Below are 20,309 nucleotides of genomic sequence, written 5' to 3' on the forward strand. Positions count from 1 at the left end.
GTGAGTTCAAGGGTGTCCTACTTAGCATGGTGCTGCAGAAGATGAAAGAGTCAGGGACTCGCCTCTCTGCAGGTGTGTGGACAGAAGGTGCCAACATCCCTGAAGGTGTTAATCTTGCCCCGAGGTAGGACGGTTGCCTTTTACAGCAGCCCTTTGCCTGCCGGGCCAGTCAATGGTGTTGGTGCAACCTCCTGCGTCTCCAGACGTAGTGCAGCCAGAGGCAACATCTGGCTGTTTGCAACTGGAGAGGCCAGGGAAAATTTAAATCAAATGGTCGCAGATGTGGATCTAATCAGTGCTTAACTTCTGGACTTTGAACAGAACAAAAGTTCAGGACATGTACCAGTAGTGCTCCTTGGAGAGCGCTGCGGTTCCTGACCGGGCTGTTGGTCTTAGGCCAGTGCCTCGTAAACAGGTGTCAGCGTCCCAAAAAAGAACTCCTCTCTCTGCCAGCGGCGGGTATCCTCGCTGGCGGTCCTGCGCAGAGCTTCATGGGCCAGGAGGAATGACCCATAGGTCAGGAATGAGACACAGTGGTGGGTGGCATACTGAGGCTTCCTTGACGTTTGCCTTATTTTTACTGAGGACAAAGCAGGGATTTTAGGCTCCAAATCTGACACCCTTATAATATATTGGGCAGAAAAAAAAAAACAAAACCAAAAAAGAGCAGGACGTGATAGGTGAGTTGCATGTGAGAATCATTTTTTTTTTTTCTTCTTAGCCCAAGGATTAACCTGTAGCTTTGAATTTGGAAGACACAGGAAGTAAGGAAACGGGTAAGAACGTGCTGAAGGAGGATTCTGCTGCTAGAGGGCAATATATAGTAAGCAAAACCGCAGTAAGGCGTTTTCTCACCGTATTTGTCAAAGTTAAAAAAAAAAAGCAAAACCCAAACCCAAATCCAAAAAATCTGTGACACGTTGCATACACTAGCATTTCTTCTGCATAAAGAGCATGGTATAAAGACAATACAGAACCTATATTAATATATGTATGTGAGGGCGTGTGTACATATATATGTGTGTGTGTTCACGACTTCCTTACTATCCTCCCTAACACAGTAGAGTCGTTACCAGTTCTGGGACCTGCACACAGTACTTTTGCATGTTAATTAATGTGAAACAAATGTCTTCATTTTAAGGAATCTAAACTCCATATGCTGGTATTTCAGAAGCTTTTGTAAAGCACTGGTGTTATGGCTCCTCTAAAACGATTCACTCAGAGAACTTGCTATTCTTAATTTTTTTGTTCTGAATTCTATCACAATTTATATAAGGCAAAAAGATAAGAATGTGGACATACTCTTCTGCTTCTTCCTTGCCGAGAACAACTGGGACAGCTAACTTAGATGTCTTTACGACTTTTTTGTTCTAGCCACTTTCTTAAACATACTCCCTAAAAAAGAAAACAAGGGGAGATAAGAGAAGCCAGTTTCAGCAAAGTTATTGGTTTCAGGTTGAGCAGTGAAATAGTTGTTCGCTGACTAGCTGTTGACTCGATGCTGCTCATTTTAGAACTAGCGCAGGATGTTTCTGTAAAAACTGCATTTTGTGAATGCAATTTTCCATTTATTTTAATGAAAAAAATGTTTTCTGCCTGACAATATTCAGTGGTTATTCATGATTATGGCCATAATAATTAATAAACTAGCTGATTGTGTCTGAGGCTGGTAATGGAGAAAATACACCCATTTCTGGAGCAGATTTTAATTTCTGGTTCACCTGGTCACCAAAGTCCAATGAAGAAGCATTGTCTAAAGGAGTAAAGGTTCAGCATAATGTGCCAAATTTCTGTGGTGGAGAATTTATTGTTAATTAATTAGCATTAATTTTTGCAAGAAGAGTTTGAGGACTTTTACAGCTGCAATTGAAGTTTGAACAAAGGAGCAGATGTTTGCAAGTTTGAGGGGGGTTTTATTACTTTAATCTTGGTCCCCATAGTGTTCAGAGTGACAGACTCAATGGACATTCAGGGGGAGAAGTAACTGGTGCAAAGACACAAGACATACACGGACCCTTCTTGCTATTATGATGCACTTGTCTCTTCTGATCTTTTCATTCACCAGTTTCTGTCCTCGTGCTCTCATCTCTGTGATTCATATAAGTGTATCTACTTCAAATGAATATAGTACTTGCTTATTTTGTACTGGAAATGTACCTGATGCATCTTACAGAGAAATCATTTCAGAACAGTTAAGATCCCTCTAACTTTACTGCAGTTCACAAGATCGTTGCAGCACCTCCATGCTCTGAATTGCAGCTGGTGGCTCAGTATAATGTACAACGTCCAAAGATCTCTGGGAAGACTCCCACAGACAGCAGAAAGGTAGCTTGACAGCTGCTGCAAACATCTGTTCCTCTGTCTTCTTTTTCTTGCTCTCCCATGTTACCTCATTCCTAACAAAAAAGGGACAACTGTTAAGATATGTGTATGGTCACATACCCTATGGAGCTGTTGCCTAAAAGCTTGTTCTTCTGTACCAGCTATTAAAAATACAGGATTATTAACAGCAAATACTGGAATTACCTGGCAGTGCCTATGCTAAGGAAGGCAGAAGTTCTACCTTCTACTACATGCCTGAGGTTCACCAAATACTTTCTCAAACCTGGTTCACAGATGGGATTGAGATTGGTATCAAGCGCTTTTCAGCCTTCTGCACTTTTACAGAATGTGGATATTTTGAGACAGGCAAGGAATACTTCAAAGTATATCGTTATATATTGTATACTTGGCAGGGTGTCCTGTGGTTCATAGCAAATATTGGGAAATGACAAAGCAATACATAATAAAGTGTAAAAGAAGCATCAGGTGGGTCTGAGTCTGTGTTCCAGGAACATTAGGAACTTCTGTCTCAAAATCCCTGGGTTTCTGAACAACATCAGCTGTCGATATGGAGGAGAAAGTGCTGATTGGTTATATGGCTGTGTTGAAATATGTTGAGCACTTCTTCAAGTCTTTGTTGTAGTGTTTTCTGGTTAGTAAATAGAAGACAGTGGGTTAGTCAATGTTAGAAGGCAGCAAAGTTAGCAATTTTCACAATTCTCTTTTAGCTCCCAACAAAGATTAAGATGTGACTCTAGCTGAATTAGGACGCTAATGTGCTTCATATTATACTATCTTGCCATAAATAATTCTGAATGTGAACATATTTTGAGATTAAATGATTGTCCTTGTTTAATATTATTAACACAAAATAGAGATTCATGTTTTAAAGTCTTTAAAATACTCTATTCCACACAAGAAGATGTTTTGTGTTCCGCAACAGAATGCTTTGTCCTCTGCCAAATCAGCATAAGTGAACTAGTTATAATCCCTGTGCGTTTGTAATTACCAAAGTGGTTTGGATGGCTTTACTTGGTATTAAATCCTGACATCATCTCTAAGTACAGAAATCAAACTTGTTGTAATTAAGATTGTATCAATGAAGTTCTCACATTTCACATCTTTTCCAGTAGTCATAATAAACCAAAATTGTATGATTCATTCCCTACCTTAAGTATTCTTTCCGATATTGCCAGGTTACTGATGTGTAAACAGAAATGTAAATACATGCTTGCAGATGGGTGATTGTTTGGGCTTGCACAATAGTACTGAATCATTTGAGCAGGTCTCCTTGCTCTCTGCTGTGGACTTAAATGCTGCTCCAGAGCACAGGGAGCTCATTTGGACGCAATGAAGCTTGTGATTTTCTGCTCTAAACATATTCTGTCCTAATTGTAATTTCTAAACAAGCATTTTTCAGTGCAGAGGTCTATTATGAGATATATAAATGTTCAGATTCATAGTCGATAAAAGGTGCTTCTCTTCTAATATCCTCTGTAATCTGCTGAAGCAACTGGGAAAAGGAAAAGGAGAGACGACTTTTACAGCACTTAAGCTGTTGTTTCTAGAAAGTTATTTCAGGCATTCTTCCAAATAAAAATGCAGGTTGTTATGCTTATGAAGTTCTAAAAGTTGTTGTACTATTATATGAGTATTTTGCAGCTATAGAATAAAAGCTTGAGGACATAGGATTCTGCAGCTGATTGCATTTGTATCAATTCCCATGTGTTCAGGGAGTGTGTGTGTATATGCATGTGTATGCTGGGAAAAAGAGAGCATGCATGTGTAGGGAATGGTTACAAACATGCTAGTCGCTCCCATGAGACAGCTGACTTTTTTGCTGCATCTCTATATTACCTCGTAAAAAGCTTCTTTAACAATTACAAACTGTTATTCAAGTGATTTACTGAGCTTGAGGATGCTGCCCCAAGACTGCAAGCGTGGCATCTTTTCTGAGATAGCTATTCAGGAATTTAAAAAAAAAAAAAGCCACGAACAGCAGCACAGATCTACAGAGATGTGGGCATTACGTGCTGTGCGCATGAAATATGTAAGGATAATTGCTGCCCGGATTTTATGCAAGGGTGATGGTGTTAATGAGCACTGCAGTTCCTAGGAAAGTGGGCAGCTTGTAGACAGCCACTTGGGGCAGCAAATTTCCCAGATACAGGAACTGAAATGAAGATCCACAAACTCTTGATGTTTGCAAATTCCAGAGAAGCGTGATTACTAATTCCAGAGAAGCATGAGTTTCATACTAAAAATGTTTATCTTACTCTGACAAGCTCAAGAAATGTGCCAAGTCTTTGGCCACACCTTCCTTCTCTGCTGTTGCAGGTTGTTGTCCATGCTAACTCCTGCATGTCACCATGAAGAACCTGGATTGCAGGTTCATGCAGTGCCCTCTCAACAGTAAAGTTGGGTCAGGTTGCCTGGGGCCATGCATGGTCTAGCTCTGACCATCTCCATGGATGGATGGAGATTTGTACCTTCACTGGGCCCTTTCCCCATCATGTGATCACCCTCATTGTTAAAGAATTAAGAGTTTTTTAATGTCTGCTCATAATTTCCTTTGTTGCAACTTGTGTCTGTAGCCTCTCACCCTTTTGCTGTGCACCTATGGGAAGAATCTGGTTCTGCCATGTCTGTACCTACTCAGTAGGTAGTTGAAGGCAGGAATGGGACCCAATCTGGGGGTTTGCCTTGTCTTCTTCAGGCTGCATAAGCATAGGTCTCTCAGCCTCTCCTTGTGCACTCGAGTCCCCTGATCATCTTGATGGTCCTTCATTAGACTTGCTCAAGTTTGTCAATGTCCTTCTTGTGCTGGGGAGCCAAAACTGGGCACAGCACTTTAGCTGTGGTCTGCAAGTGTCATATAAAGGAGAAACTTCCCTAACACTGTTGTCTTTGCTTTCTTACTAACGGAGTCCAGTGTGCCGCTATCCTTCACCGCTCAAGACGATCACTCACTTTGAACTCGTCCACCAGGACCCTCAGGTCCTTTTCCGCAGAGCTACTTTCTATGTCGTCCATGCCCAGTTTGTGCTTGTGCTTGAGAGTAGTCTGATCAAGTGCAGGACTTCATATTTGACTTTGTGGAGTTTCATGAGGCTGCTCTCAGCCCATTTTTCCACCCTGTCAAGACCCCTTGAAGTGGCAGCCTTACCCTCCAGCTTATCAACCATGCTTCTCACATCATCTGCAAACTTGTTGGGGAATGAGATTTTCCCTGTCTCTTCCTTCCACATCATCCCTGAATTTCAACCAAATCCAGATGCGTAGTTTGGTGAAGAGGAATAACATGCTCTTAGGCTAAGACGTAGCTAATTAAAATGTGGTATCTATCCTCACCTCATCATAAGCTTAGTGGCAGCTCTAGGTAGGAGGGAAGCATTTTTCTAACAGGCTAATTCTGTCCAATTTCTCCTGCTATCTGCTGCTATCTGCTCTAGAGACAGAGTGTTGAACTAGTTGCAGCAACAGACTGTTGTAATATAGCTGCTATTAGAGCGAGCTCCTCTGCATGTTTTTGTTGTTTGTTTTCTTGGGAGAGTTAATTTAGTATCTACTCAAGGCTAAATTCTAAAGTTCTTGCTTTATCTTCACTCTTTAGAGAAACAAATCCTGCTCCTGTGTAGTTTAAAAAAGGCATAATGCTGCAGTATTTTACTTCAATGTCAAAATGAATCAAATCTTGGAAAACTTGCCTTCTATTGCTTGCATTAATGCACATATGCAAACACTAGTTTGCATTTTACCAGTTATCTGGTTGCTGACTTTGTAGTGAAATTTTTACATTAAATCCTTTAGCCCATCTATATTACTTAAACAGTAAGTGGAAACAGTACACGTCTGGCAGGTTATGAGGGAGAGAACCTCAGATTTTAAAGACTACTTAAATAAGAATGGTTCAGTAAATCAGATGCAGTACATAGGTACTTGAGAGGAAACCCACTACTTCGTTTTTCAGCATGAAAAAGTGCTTGTTGAAGGAGAAAATGCCTACTGAAAAGGGGAAAACACCGTGTCACCTAATTGTCACCAGCTAATTCTCAGACTCTTTTTCTCTCCCCGCCGCTTTTTTCCTTCTCTTGACAAGAAATATCATTCTATGACACCATACAGTAAACACATCCTGAGACAGCAGTGCAGAAAAGAAGTTAACTGAGCCCTGCTTTGGGGGAGGAGGAGACCTAGGTAGGGCTGAAGAGGGCTGCGGGAAAGCTGAGAAGGGAGGCACGGAGGAGGGTGGGAGCCCTGTACAAGGGCTCATTGGCAGAAGAAGGCAGGAACAGGATACGTTTCAGCTTGGGTGGCTCTGGGAGGAGCAAGTGTTGAGATTAAAGTGTCTTGATGAAATTGTTCCTTTTCTTTTCAGACACAGACAGTGAGTTTCATGGGGTGGACTTTCTGCCAGAAGATCTCAACGAGGCTCGGGAGGAGACAGGAATGAGGGTGAACAAGAAATACTCATGTCTACCCGCTGAGGAGAAGGGGATCCACATTATCAACATCCGAGCTATTGAGGATATAGGATATGACCAGCATGAGAGTACAGTGAGTAGAGGACTTACCAGATGTGTCATAACTGGTCATATGCTTTACCCCTTAGCTTATTTCTCACTCTTTCCATTCCCAGGATGCTCTGAAATCCTCTCCCTCCCTTTCTCAGAGGTGCTGAGGAGGATTGCCACCAGCCACAGTACATACTAATTTAGTGGGGTTTGTTCTTTGATGTGAAGAAGGGAAGCAAGAGGTCCTTGTTTAGCCTGTAGCATTAAAAGGGGTTGGCTATTCTCAGAGTAATCAATCTGGCAATGAGGCTGTGGCAACCCTCAAATCTCTTTGCCCAAATAGAGTAGAACAGAAAAAAAAAAGTCTAAAATTTAATGCAAAAGCTATTGTTAACATAGGTAACATTAATATTCTGTAGCACACAATAGAGGTTAGATTTTCAGTGTAATTAATTGTGCCTTGGTTAAATTCTTTAACACTGATTTTTAAAGAAAGTTAGTAATATGAATACCCAATAGGATTAGGAGTTGGTTATGTCATAAACACATAAAAAGGAGTTTATTCAGGTCAAGGAATTGAGGTGGAATGGGCTATATAACAGATCTCACTGGGGAAAAACGTACCAGAAAAAGCAATACTTGATTCATTGCTCTTGTGCTTAATTAGGATGGAGCGTGCAGGAATAATTCTGTCAGAGTGTAAACATCCCTCCTGCTGTGGTAAAACGGAAACGTCTTTTTTGTGTCTCATTTGCAACCGAAGGGACATGAGCCTTACATGGTCCAAGTCAACGCAGCTCACGCTCTGTTTCAGCGTAGCAGCGCTGCGAGAAAGGATGTGGCCTATAAGTACCTTTCAGCATTAATACCACATCCTTAAAAGAATCTATTTCTTTCTTTAAACCAGAACCAACAGGTGGCTTTGAGTCTTTGGCTGCATCACTTTCACAGTAGGATATAGCTATTCTCACGTATTAATAGATTTATTGAGGCTTTAGTACCCACAGTGCAGCACCTTCTCCTAAGTTATCAGAGAGTCAGCTTTTCAACAGGAAAGTTCAAAGAAATGGGAAGAAGTTCTCATTCAGTTTCTCCAGTGTGACCTGTCCCCTTCCCGGTGGCAGTGGCTCAGAGAAACAGAGAAACTAGGGATTTTCAGTGCCGCTTTCCTCCACCCAAGGCGTTCTCCAGGAGAAGAGGAGCTGTGGCTAGGTTGTACTGATCTGTCCTGGGCTTCCCAAGCAGTTAGAAACATCTGGCGCACTCACTGCTGTCATCTTCAAGAGCCATCTTCAGCCCTGCCCGTTTCCTTTATTTATTAGCCTCCAGAACAGACCAACTAATTGCTGTCCCTCATAAAGTCAGTCCAACGAGGGTAGGAAGTGGTTGGCATCTGAGTCTTTTGTCTGTTTTATCTCCCTGCACTTACTTAAACATCTATCAGTTCAGTCCAGTTTTTCAGAAATTGATGTTTCATTAATTGATAAGATAAACATATCTCTAAAAATTAAATGCAATTAGCTATCGTAAAAGAAATCACAGTGTTCCTGTATCTTGTTTACAACCACTGTTTACTTTGAAGAGGCATTATATCCTGAAAATCCAGTTACTATTTCTTAATATTTTGTTTCTATAGAAATTTGCATAACTGAGTTTCCTGCCACAAGCAGACTGTCAGCTTGCTTTTAAGAAGATGTTCTGAATTCACAGGTGCATGCCACTAAACATGAAGCAATCAAAAAGTACTAGTTGTTAATGGTCCTCTATACTGTAGTTATGCTTAAGAACTAAACAGGAATATCTAGGCAGGGCACAAACATGAGCAGCCTGTGCCCTGAAGCATGTGTTATTGTCATGGCTAAATAACACAGACGTGGAGCAGGGGAAAAGAGGGAATAGGACAAAGAGTGGACTCCATGGTGGCAGCAGATGCTGTATTATTTTATTACATACTTACATATTTGGAGCAAAGGGTTTAGGTTAAATGGAAAAGAGAGATGTGATCCTGAAAGAAGAGAGAGAAATGGATAGCAAAGGCAGGCATGGAGTACAGCTGCGAGGGCCTGAGGAGATGAGGACCTGCAGCCAAGCTGGCCCTGGGTGGACATGGTCAAGTCAGGCTTTGGAAAGCAATGAATGTTCCAGAACCCCCACCTCAGCAGACGGCTGCTCCACGTCCTGCCTGGCATCTCGGGCTTCTTGCTGTCTGCCAGTCCTCCTTGCTGTGTGTTACTGCTATGCCCTCATCTGATTACGCTTGTCTAATTACTTCTTCAGTGCGCTTCCTCCTCCCTCCAAACCCAAGAAGACAGGGTTTGCTGCTGGAATTTGTTGTCTGAGTAAAAGTCTCCCTGAGGCAAAAAGGGAAGAACAGACTGTCCCTTAAAGGCATTTAAGTAGCTGGGACCTACTCTCCCCAAAGCGATGCTCAGAGAAGTATGCAAATTTGTGTAACACTGGGTGGCTTTCAGTGGAGTTTTGGCTATATTGGCTGTGATATACTGTACTCAGAGGTTGCTCTATTCATCTGGGGGTTAAAAATTGGACTGTCTTAGAAACCACTGTTTGCAAATAACTTACATTCATGGTTTTATGTATGAAACAAGCAGAAGGTCTGCACATCCCAAACAGGTTTTTACCGATATGATTTGCGACTGATGGCCGATTGCTATCATTTGGAGCACAAGTCCTTTTCCCTCTGTGGAGGCTTAACATTCTTCTGTAAATTTAAAAGCCAGAAAATTATCCTAGTCCCTGAAAAGCCAGTCCTGAGATCAGTAATTTTTGTAAAAACAAATACAAGTTACCAGTGAATTTTCATTTTTTTAGAGTGGTCTGTGCATCTCCAAGGATAGAATTGTGAATTATGCATGAAAAGTGCTACTGAAAGTAGAAATGAGCAATTGTTAGTACTTCTGTATGTTTCTGCAGTTGCCCCGTGCAGTTTTTCAGATAAATGCTTGGAAATGGTATTGGTTTTTTAAGACTTACATTTCTTGCCTCTTGCAACACTTACACGGCGTTAATTCAAGATGGGAATAAAGCCTTTGCCACCATCAGATTGCAAAGCGACGGGTTTTATAAGTGGGGAGAAAAAAAGTGATGAACTCAGTAAGCAGTGAACCCACTTCCCTGGCTACGGTCCATCTGTGTTTTTTGGCCGCGCTTCATGACCAGCTGGCTCCCTTCAGTCTGTATCTAAGATGATCTCTTTCTCAGATGATACAAACTTGCAACGATAGATAAGAGAAGTGAGAAATGTTTGCACATGATATTAATCTATTTGTCAGAATTCAAACACAGATGTCTTGGGTGGAAAAGGACAGATGATCTTAGTGGTGATTAACCCCCAAAGGAGAAAACCAAATCCACCAAGTTGCTGATTTACGAGCTAGTGTGCTGGTAATTAGATTAAATCCCAGTCATTTTAGCTGTTTATTTCTGGCCAATGAAATCCCAGCTGGCTATCAGTAAAATTGCAGGTGTTAACTTGCAAAATTGTTTTGAGTAAGTAGCATGGAGGTGCTTATGCGTGGTGTTTGAAGATGGGTGTGCTCCAGGCAAGAAGGAGCCCCTGGTGCAGGGATATGGTCTGTCTGGTGTCCGTGTTGGTGTGTGTACTCATCATTCTTCTCCTTCTCTCCACACCCCCATTCCCTGCTTCCAGTTATTAAATTCCCTATCCAAAAATCCAGATGCTGACTGCAAATATGGACTCTACTTCAGAGATGGCAAGAGAAAAGTAGACTACATCCTAGTTTATCATTACAAGAAGTACTCAGCAGGGAGGACACTTGCCAGGAGAGTTCATCATAATGACGCAAGTGCCCGAAGCACCAAGCAAAACCAGCCGCTTCCTGGGAAGGGAGTGCAGCTGGAAATGGGGGAAAGCGAACCTCATGTGGATTACCACGAAGACGACAAGAGGTTTCGCCGGGAGGAGTATGAAGGGAACCTCGTGGAGGCTGGTCTGGAACTGGAACGTGATGAGGATGTAAGAAGACGTTTCAAATGGTTAAAGATAAGGGGATAACTGGTGATTGAATCCTAGGAGATGCTGAGCTGTTCCTGTGAACCTGGCTCTGATCAAGGTTACACAAGCTCAACTCTTCCCAGAATTTGATTTCGGTTCTGGCAGCGCCATTCTTGCCCACCAATTTAATTCGCTTCACAGGAACGGGCCGTGGTGTTGTTAATGCCCCAATGAGGTGAAGTTTCTTACTTTTCTTGGCCAGGACTCATGGCACATCCACTATTGCAACACAGCTTGTTGATGTGTTGCTGTATGTAGAAGTGAGGCTTAAATTGCTCTGAACACTAATCTCAGTTTGGTGGGTTTACAGTATGCTGCGGTTTGGATCCACTGGTAACTCCAGTTCTGATTAAAAATACCCGATACAGACAGTGGCATTTTTATATCTCAGTGTAGACTTCAAGAGAATTAAATTTGTTCAGGAGGTCCTGGTACATGCTCTAGCTTGAGCGCGTGGGTCTGTATTACAGTTTGCTCTTTCCATTCTTAGATATGAACAGTACAGCTTGTAACGCCTTTCACCTGTACCCTGAAAACAGTATATTCTATTAAAAGACCATTAGACTATATAAAAAATGATGTGTGTGAAGTATTGCCAGTGTGTGATTAGTAGAAATAGGCACAGCCGTATTAATTTCAAAGAAAGCTATTACAATTAACTGATCCAACCAATGTGCCTGAAACTCCTGTGAGAGAGGGTAAACACTTAAGCTGGTTTTATTTACAGGATCTAAAAGTTGAGATTAAGCATCTAGAACTGTGATCAGAGTGTTAAAACAATAAATCTGCCACCTATTATTCGCAAATTACAGGCATGTGCATAATTTTACATATATAAATGTACGTATTTTGCATGGTATAATGCAAAAAAACCTTTCACTTCTCTGTCCCCCAGGTGAAGATAAGACTTGCTTTCCATCAAACTTGCAAGTTGTGTTAGTGAACTGGATGCTTGCCTGTGCCAAGTCATAGATACTTAAATCCTTTGCAAGATGGGAGGTCCCCACCTATGACATGTAATATGATTCCAGATGATGCAGAAGGGCTCAGGGTTCAAGCCAGGACATGGTAAAAGAGAGAGAATCCTGTCCCTTCAGCACACGATACCAAACCAGCTCAGGAATGTATAGAGATGAAAGCAAGCCACGGGGATTTACATCAGCGTCCATAACCAGCACACCAGTGTAGGGGGAAAACCTGCAATCACTTGGGCTTGAAAAGCATGCCACAAAGTTGTGTTGGAGGCCTTGCTAACTGCAAAAAGAGCAAAGCTTTCCTAAGCAGGTGATGCTTACGAAGTCACTTGAACTCTCGTCAATGAAGTAAATTCAAAGGTGGTTCAGAAGCCCAGCCTTATGGGAAGGCTGGCAGGTATTTGTGTCCTCCGAGTAACCGATTTCTAGAAAGCCAGTGTGGAATATGGCTGTGTGAAAGCTAGTTATTATAATAACTGCCTGAGCTGATACAGCAGCAAGATGAGAAAGATTCACTACAGTTTCTTTCTCTTCTGTTTGCTGAACACCTGCTAGTTTGATATCATTTGTCCAATGGCTTTTGAAATTATTACTCCCATGGGAGTAAATACGGGTGTATGTGGGAGTGCCAGAAGCAAACCCCCATGTCCAGCCATCCAGAACAGAGCTCAGAGAACTAGTGGGATACAAGCACACCACTAATATTACTGTTAACCTTTTTAATTTTTTTTCCTTTGTTGAATTCTTCCTTGCAGTTTTCCTAATTAAAATGTGTAGTGTTTTAATGTAGATATTCACATCTGTATCTGAGGCTGCTGCTTTCTTACTGCAGTTCTGGTCCTTTGAGATGCTGAGCAGCTTTTAGGAGGCAGCAGGGACTTTCTCAGCTCCATTAATTACAATGCACTCACAAAATCATACCATTGGACCGGATGCCTATGCTTCAAATAACTGGCTTACTCTGTATTTGTGTCCATTAGCTTTTATTTCTCACAGAATTTTTATCTATTTAACCATGTGGTAATTGTTCTGGAAGACAATAGCATTTTTGAGTCACATTTTATAGCAGCTCGGCACAGAGAGGTGTTCAGTGATTGTCCTGTTGTTAGAAACTAGCTGTCTCAAATGAGATTTAGCGTGTTGGCGGTAATACTGTTCCTTAAATGTGTATGAAACACGAGGAGAAAAATACTTAATTTCCTCTCATCAGTAACCTTTTCTCTTGCTTTTTTTTTAAGACTAAAATCCATGGGGTTGGATTTGTAAAAATACACGCACCGTGGAATGTATTGTGTCGAGAGGCAGAATTTCTTAAGCTCAAGATGCCCACAAGAAAGGTGAGTCCCGATTTTCTTTTTTTCCTTTGGATGGCATAGTTTAAACCCATGCTCATCTCTGAGCACCTTACAAATGTAGACTTTTCTTCCCATAAGCATTTTTAAAATAGTTAACCAATCTGTACAAAAAATGAGAGTCACAAACTTGCTTGTTTGGGACAGCAGAAGAAAATAGCTGGAAGGAGGAATGGAAGTCAAGAATTCTCAGCTGCTACCACTATCTGTACATGATGTGAGCGATTTCGTACAATGCCTCATCCTCTCAGCATGTTTTAAAAAGAAGAGTTTGCAACAGATGATGAAATTTATGTGTCCGTTTTGGAGGATTTTTCTCATCCAAAACGCTAGACTGCTAAAAATGAACATAAGAGTAACAATTCGTGTGCAGTAGTCTCGCTGGGTTTAGTGACTCTTCATATACATCGTTAGTCATATTTGCAGGAGTTGAGACTACTCTACCACAAAATAAATTACCTTTCAGAATATTTGAAATATCATTAAAGAAATGACAGTATATTTTAATCAATTCTAAATCATCTGTGATAGATAGCTACCTGTTCAGTGAGCATAGCTTAGAGATGGATTAATATTTAAACACACACTAAGTGCATGTCCCAGACTGTAGAGAGAAGTCTATAAAGGAGCCAAGAGATAGTCTCAAAGCCCAGTGTCATTTATTACAACACTAAAACCACACTTTTGGTTTGGATTTCATGTTAATCCCCATTATTGCCTCACCACCGATTTTAATCAGAAGCACAATTAGATGAAAAAATGTCTGTTGTGATGCTGTGGTTAAAGCTGCTTTGCCACAAAAGTTAGGGCAGGCATTTTGTGTGTGTGTGTGTGTGTGTGTGTGTGAAAGAGGCCACCTAAGCCTGCAGTCATTGCCTGGGAGAAGTGATGTGCCTGAGAACACCCTCAGACCCCTAAAGCCTTATTTCCAGCTGAGCATCTTCCTGTGGTGGAAGCCCTTTCCTGGATCCGCACATAGTTTTTGTGGCTCAGAGAGGGAAGGTTGTAATCCTCTTTTGTGACCTGCTAACACAATTCCTGCATTTAGTGCTACAGAACTGCAATAGACGATTCAAGATATTTTGGTTCCTTTATACGGAAGAGGGGAAACTCCTGAAACCTGCATAATATTCCCAGGAAAGCCACCTGGGAGATGAGTCCACTTCTGTTGTTTTGCACAACAGAATCTCCTTCATTTCTTTGTTCGATTGCACCAAGAAAATAATAAATGACAGAGGAGCGGGTGTCTCAGGAGCCAGTGCTGAGTATATCTCCACTGAACACCCCAGCCTGATTATTTGGAACCAAACACGAGCCATGCTTTGGCTCAGAGGAAAAGCAGTAGGCTTTCTCTGCTTGCCTTGGTTTGACTTTCCCATCCATCTATGTGTTTCTGAATGTTTTCAAGAAGGTAAGCTATACTCCTCGATAATTTATTCTGATGTATTTATTTAATTGATGGTTTATTCCTCACAGTTCACTCTGTCTTATGGATAACCAAAAAGTAATATCGTTTTACTGTTTTTCTCTTTGCCCACTCAGATGTATCAGATCAATCAGACCCATGGTCTTCTGAAAAAGATTAACTCTGTAATTCAAAAAATAACAGAGCCCATCCAGCCAAAAGTAGCAGAACACAAACCTCAGACAGTGAAGCGCCTCTCTTACCCCTTCTCCAGAGAGAAACAGCACCTGTAAGTGAAAGCTTTCTGTAAATGTCCATGTCAACAGGTTCCAGCCTTCCTGATAGCAGCTAAGGCACCAAAAGGTGAAAGGGAAAATGAACACCAACACTTTGTTAGTGATTACTATAAGTAATATATCTGGTTTACAGTAAATGTACTTTTTTTTTTTTAATCACTGTTGAGGAATGAGGCTTTGTAGACCCCCTCTGTGAAATCTATGTGCTGCTGTTGTGGTATATATATATATATATAATTAAAAAAAAAGATACGCATCAACTGTTAGACTGCCAAACAAGATTTATAAAGTGGTTTATAATAGTCTTTTTTCCATATAAAATAAAATGCTTAGTAAAATTTGTAGCCAGAGATGTGGGTTGATATATTTCAGAATAATTTCATTCATCTGGTATGGGCAGCTTACACATGTCCTGACAACCAGGCCTTGACTTTGGAAATGCTATGAAGTCTGTGGTAGCTTTGCCATCGATTTCAGATCAGTAAGAATAGCTGTAAACGTGGGTGTAAGAAAAAAATCATAAGGTGGGGCCCAGCCAAAGTTTCGACGGCTCTGGATTGCTTTGTTGTTGCTCTTCCTTGGCCAGCATCCCAGAGGAGAAGCTTTGAAGGCTGTGTTTGTGTATGTGCCAGCTGGAACAAATAACAGTCCTAGGGCAGGATTCCTTCACTGTACATACAGGGGTTTTAGTTTTTAATCAAGGGATGCAGAGCACTGATAGAGTTGTGTATGCTAGTTGGGCCAGTCAATGTATGTGACATTTGACATGTTCTTGGACTTGCAGGAAATGTATTTGTATATTTATTTGCACGTAGGATGTTCCTACAGCAAAGTAGCCCGGTGGCTCAGAGAAAGCCCATAAGATGCTCCTTCGCTTAGGCATAGATGCGCCTTATGCTGTTTGCAGTAGTGGCTTTTTTCAGTGAGACCGCCTGTACCTTTGCTGAATAAGGGAGGCAGGTTAAACCCTCACAGGGTTTAAGGTACAGACAAAATGTAGAGATTACCAAGGCCAGTGGTGGTTGGGAATTCAACTTAAATGAGCATCAACATTCTCTTTTGTGCAGAAAAACCTATAAATATATAAAACCAGTGAAACATATAAGTGACCTCTTTAGCATACGAGAGTTGGGATGGACTTTCTTTTTAATGAGGCTTCTACAAGCTGTTCTTTAATGTTAGCTATGAGACATCCCCAGGAGAAATGAAAATATTGAAGGGGTCAACAAGAGCAGGAAATTACAGGCTTTTTTTTTTTTTTAACCTAATGGGCTTCCTTCTAATCTTTTAACAGATTTGATTTGTCTGACAGAGATTCCTTCTTTGACAGCAAAACGAGAAGCACTATAGTAAGTACTGTATATAAATAATTTATGGCGGATAGTGCCTTAGTCATGGTGTTAACAGCCCCTTTGCCAGCTTTAGTACAATACCTGTTGTAAGTTTGCCTTTCTTAACCAAATGCCGGGGATCGCCTGTGACATCTGTTATGGAAATTACCAATAAAGCATTTCCAGCTCTAGCTTATGTGCCAAATAGTGTTTGATGCTAACAGGTTGCTGCCTTTTGGAAAAAAATTTGGATCTTCTTTCTAGTTCACAGTTAATCTGGGACATAGTTTCTTGGTAGACATATCACCAGAAAGGAACAGATTCAGATTCTACCACTGGTTCTGCCACCAGCTACCTGCACCCCTGTGACTCATTTACCTTTTTGTAATTATACATTGCTTTTTTTGTAAAATGCTGCGAAATCTCCCAAGACAAATTTCAATGAAACAGTCAGGTATTTACAGGGAATATTATTTATAGGCTTTGGGGGCAATTTGCTAGAATGGTGTTAAAAGTGTTGAGGTTTATGATTTTCATTCAACATTATTTAACATTATTTATGATTTGTATTTAAAATTAAAGTTTACATGAAGCAAATGCAACGAGGACAGAAAATTGCTTCTTGTTCTGAACTGGCATCTGTTCACCCCAGTTACGTTACAGAGTGTGACGGACACGTATGCAGCACTGGGACTGGGCTGAGCCATTGCTGCCTTCGTGTTGGAGGGTCTCTCTACTCCTTCAGTGCTAGCATAGAACTTTTCCTCTTGTAATTAAACATCTGCAGTTCCCTTACAAAAATCAAGCCTAATACAGGAATAGACAAACTACGTTTGAGTGCTTGTGACTTACAGAACATAAAATAGAGTGGGGGAGAAGGTGTAGTCTCTTTTATAGCCACCAAGGGGGAATTGAAAGGACAGCTCATATGACATCCAGGGCATTTGGAAGGGACCATGCCAAGCAGCTCTTGCTGTAACACTTTTCAAAGTATAATGTGGACTTTTTGCCCCACTCCACTGCTGCTAATCGGTGCACTGGAATGTGACTGTGAGCGTGCTTTTATCTTTTATTTAACATTAGCCTTTTGGATGCTAAGTGGTTTCAAAAAGAGCTTATATCGCAATTATAGCTGCCTTTTATTGCTACAGTGATAAGAGGTGCAAGATATCTAACTTCCCTTTCCTGCTTTGAAATTCCAGTGTGTGGACCCCATGATGTAGTTCCCCTGTAGCTTGAAGTGCACTGATTTGATGTGGGCGCAGGTTATCAGGGCTAGGTGAGTTTGACCAGGGAAGGCAGATGCAGCAGCACAGAAATGGAAAAGAAAAAGACAAACATTGAATCGGTTTATTTGCCATAAAATGGTTCATTTGAGATTGAAAAAAAAAGCATAGCTTCTGTCTGTAGGCTTTCTTTTATATGTCTGGACATGTAGTAAAAAAGCTTCTAAGCACAAGAAACTTAAGGGAGCAAATGAGTTAAAATTAATGAGAAAGGTAGCAAGACAACATGGCACCACAGGACAAGAGGGTAAGCCAGACTAACTGAAAAATGGACAGAAACAAAAGGAGCTCATAGCAGAGGCTGGGAGGAAGAGGAGGGATGAGGGTTTTTTAAACCACTCAAGGAACACTGGGCGTATAAGAGCAATGCTGGTAGTATGTTGCTTTGTTTGAAATCCCTGTAAATCACCCAGTAATAAAAGACATACTGAATGTTTCCCAGCATATTTTATCCTGCATGAATTTCTCTTTGTATTCTTGTTTCTTAAAGTTCTCTCCTGCCTTTCTCATATGTGTTTTTAAACCACAGTGCAAATATTGACCCTTCCGCCTACTGCAAAATGAACAAGAATCTAGTCACTCCCTGTGAGTCTTTGATGAATAGAAACTAAGCCAAAGGCCTTTTACTTCTTAAAAAAAAAAACAGCCCAACCATCATTATATAACTGGAAACCTCTCCATGACAGCCCTTTAACTCGCTGGCGTTACAAGACGACGAGAGGCAGATGAGCTGCGGGGCTTGCCCCGTTGCGCCCTCACTCACTCCCCTCCATGAACTGGGCGAGCGGCAGCCGAGTTATCGCACGGATTAGCGAGCACCCCCAGGCAACCAGCCCGTGACTCCCCAGTCAGGCCAGGCAACAGGCAGCAGGTGCCTCTGCCCGTGTCTTTCCTCTGCTGCCCGCTCCCCGGCCAGCCGAGCGCTTGCCTTGCCTAAGAGTATCGCTGCACGGGAGCGGCGCGGGACGAAAGCCTGACCGCTCAGGCAGCGTGCTGAGATGTGCAAAGGTTATTCGACATTAAATGCAGTAAATTGTAAAATAAATACATCTGAGGTCATGCAAGCTCAGAACGTTTAAGGTTGGCCAGTTTCTGATAAATGGCTGCGTGCTGCGTACGCGTTATGAGCCTGAAGCTCTGCTGAAATCCTTGGGTTGAAGCCAGCTTGCGCCGTCGGAGGCGAGGGAGGGGCTGGCCCAGCACACCGCCTGGGCTGGGTAGAAGAGGGCTTCTGATCTTTGACTGATGTCTAGCATGAGCAAAAATAGCATTTCTGTTATGCGAGTGGTTAAATGTAACCCTGTTTCCCTCGATCAATTATCTTGGTAGCTGGCTATTTAGTTAAGCATTTCTCTCTTGTATGGATAACTCGGCATGGAAATCTTTAAGCCCTGCTCTCCTGAATACCATGACTTTTAGTAAAGAATGATAATTTCATCGACATCGTGGTTTTGCCAATATTTGAGCTGTACGCAAAAAAGATTGTGCTTTTCAACTGGCAGTATCTGAAGTAACCCTTTCCTTTCTTTTATTTTACTTCTGTAGGTTTATGAAATACTGAAAAGAACGACATGTACCAAAGCAAAATATAGCATGGGTAAGGAACTTTATTTAGCTTTAAGATCAATATAGTTTTCAGGTATTGAAATTAATTGCAAGTTGTAACTGGCTGCGGAGTTTAGGTTTTCTCCCCGCTCTCTAATTTGGTGTGTGTGGATATATTTGTTTTATTTAGAAATTTTATTTCATTCATATAGCTGTTAGGAATTTTTTCAAATGGGAATTTGTAGATTTGACTCTAAATTATATGGTAAGTGAGCATATAGCCCCTGCAGATGTTAATTAGGTCCTTTGCAGCAGGACTGGATGGTCATATAAACCAGTGGGTAATACGTGCTGTGCGTTGGTTCAGTTTTACACTCACTGAAGTGGATGAGGGTATTATCATGCATTTCAGTAACTGCAGTGAAAGTCTGTGGATTGGCCCATTCCTTTTAAGTAATAACCTTGCGTTTTTATCATGGGATGGCTTTTCAATGACTTGAGGGAAATGGTCTTAACTGATGACTGCCCAAAACACTGTCCTGAGCGGAACTGAGATTAACTCGGTGGAACGGCCAAGCACTAAGGCATGCACTGAAAGCTGGCCCATCTCTTACCCCTCAAAACAGTTGTTGCAATTCAGTGTGAAGTTTGTACTGCCAGAGCCAGTAGTTTTAGGATTTCAGCCTTAGGGCTTGTGCTCTAAGAACTAAATTCATAATACATGTAAACATGAATTGCAGATCAGGTCACCTTGAAGATTTGTTGGCAGCTTTTCCTGCTCAGCTGTTATATACTTTATTTTATACGTATCGTGAGATATAGGTATATACTTGACTGTGGCACCAAAGTTAACAAATACTTAATGGTAAACCAAATTATACAAGGTGGAAGGCTGAATTCTCTCATATCCAAGTTTCTTAATAGACAACCAATAGAAACAAATGTGGATGAGAAAAATGCATGAACATGGGAGAAAATGTTTGATAACTGTTGGAATCTGTTATAACATTTATTTGCCTACAAGCAGTTAAATAAAACAATGGGAACTTGAATTACAGGTAGTTCTGTTCAATATTGACCCATCAGCTGCTTAGAAATACATCAAATAATAGAACAATAATTATGCCAGAAATTATTTCCATGCTTTGACTTCTCTGTTGAAGTAAAAACATACAATGTACAATTGTTGAGTCCTTATATACACTAAATTTTGGTGTTCAGCCAGTATTAACAGAAGCACTGTTTCCCTGT

At 41.2% G+C, this 20,309-nt stretch overlaps 1 protein-coding gene across 5 annotated transcripts in view; it reads left to right on the forward strand.

Moving 5' to 3' along the window:
* Nucleotides 1–6,756: 6,756 nt before the first annotated feature.
* ANO1 (anoctamin 1) overlaps nucleotides 6,757–20,309 on the forward strand; it is a gene marked incomplete at both ends in the record, with an annotated part of 45,476 nt that continues 31,923 nt past the window's right edge. For 3 of the 5 annotated variants that reach the window (XM_082000792.1, XM_082000794.1, XM_082000793.1), the window contains 6 exons: nucleotides 6,757–6,879; nucleotides 10,504–10,830; nucleotides 13,082–13,180; nucleotides 14,738–14,889; nucleotides 16,191–16,245; nucleotides 19,059–19,110. In XM_082000792.1, the coding sequence (XP_081856918.1) occupies nucleotides 6,772–6,879; nucleotides 10,504–10,830; nucleotides 13,082–13,180; nucleotides 14,738–14,889; nucleotides 16,191–16,245; nucleotides 19,059–19,110 (793 nt within the window). The remainder of the gene's footprint in view (nucleotides 6,880–10,503; nucleotides 10,831–13,081; nucleotides 13,181–14,737; nucleotides 14,890–16,190; nucleotides 16,246–19,058; nucleotides 19,111–20,309) is intronic. The other 2 variants (XM_082000795.1, XM_082000796.1) reach the window with 1 other exon arrangement.

This window comes from Phaethon aethereus (genome assembly GCF_964289735.1).
Source record: "Phaethon aethereus genome assembly, chromosome: 5".
In the NCBI taxonomy this organism is placed as follows: Eukaryota; Metazoa; Chordata; class Aves; order Phaethontiformes; family Phaethontidae; genus Phaethon; species Phaethon aethereus.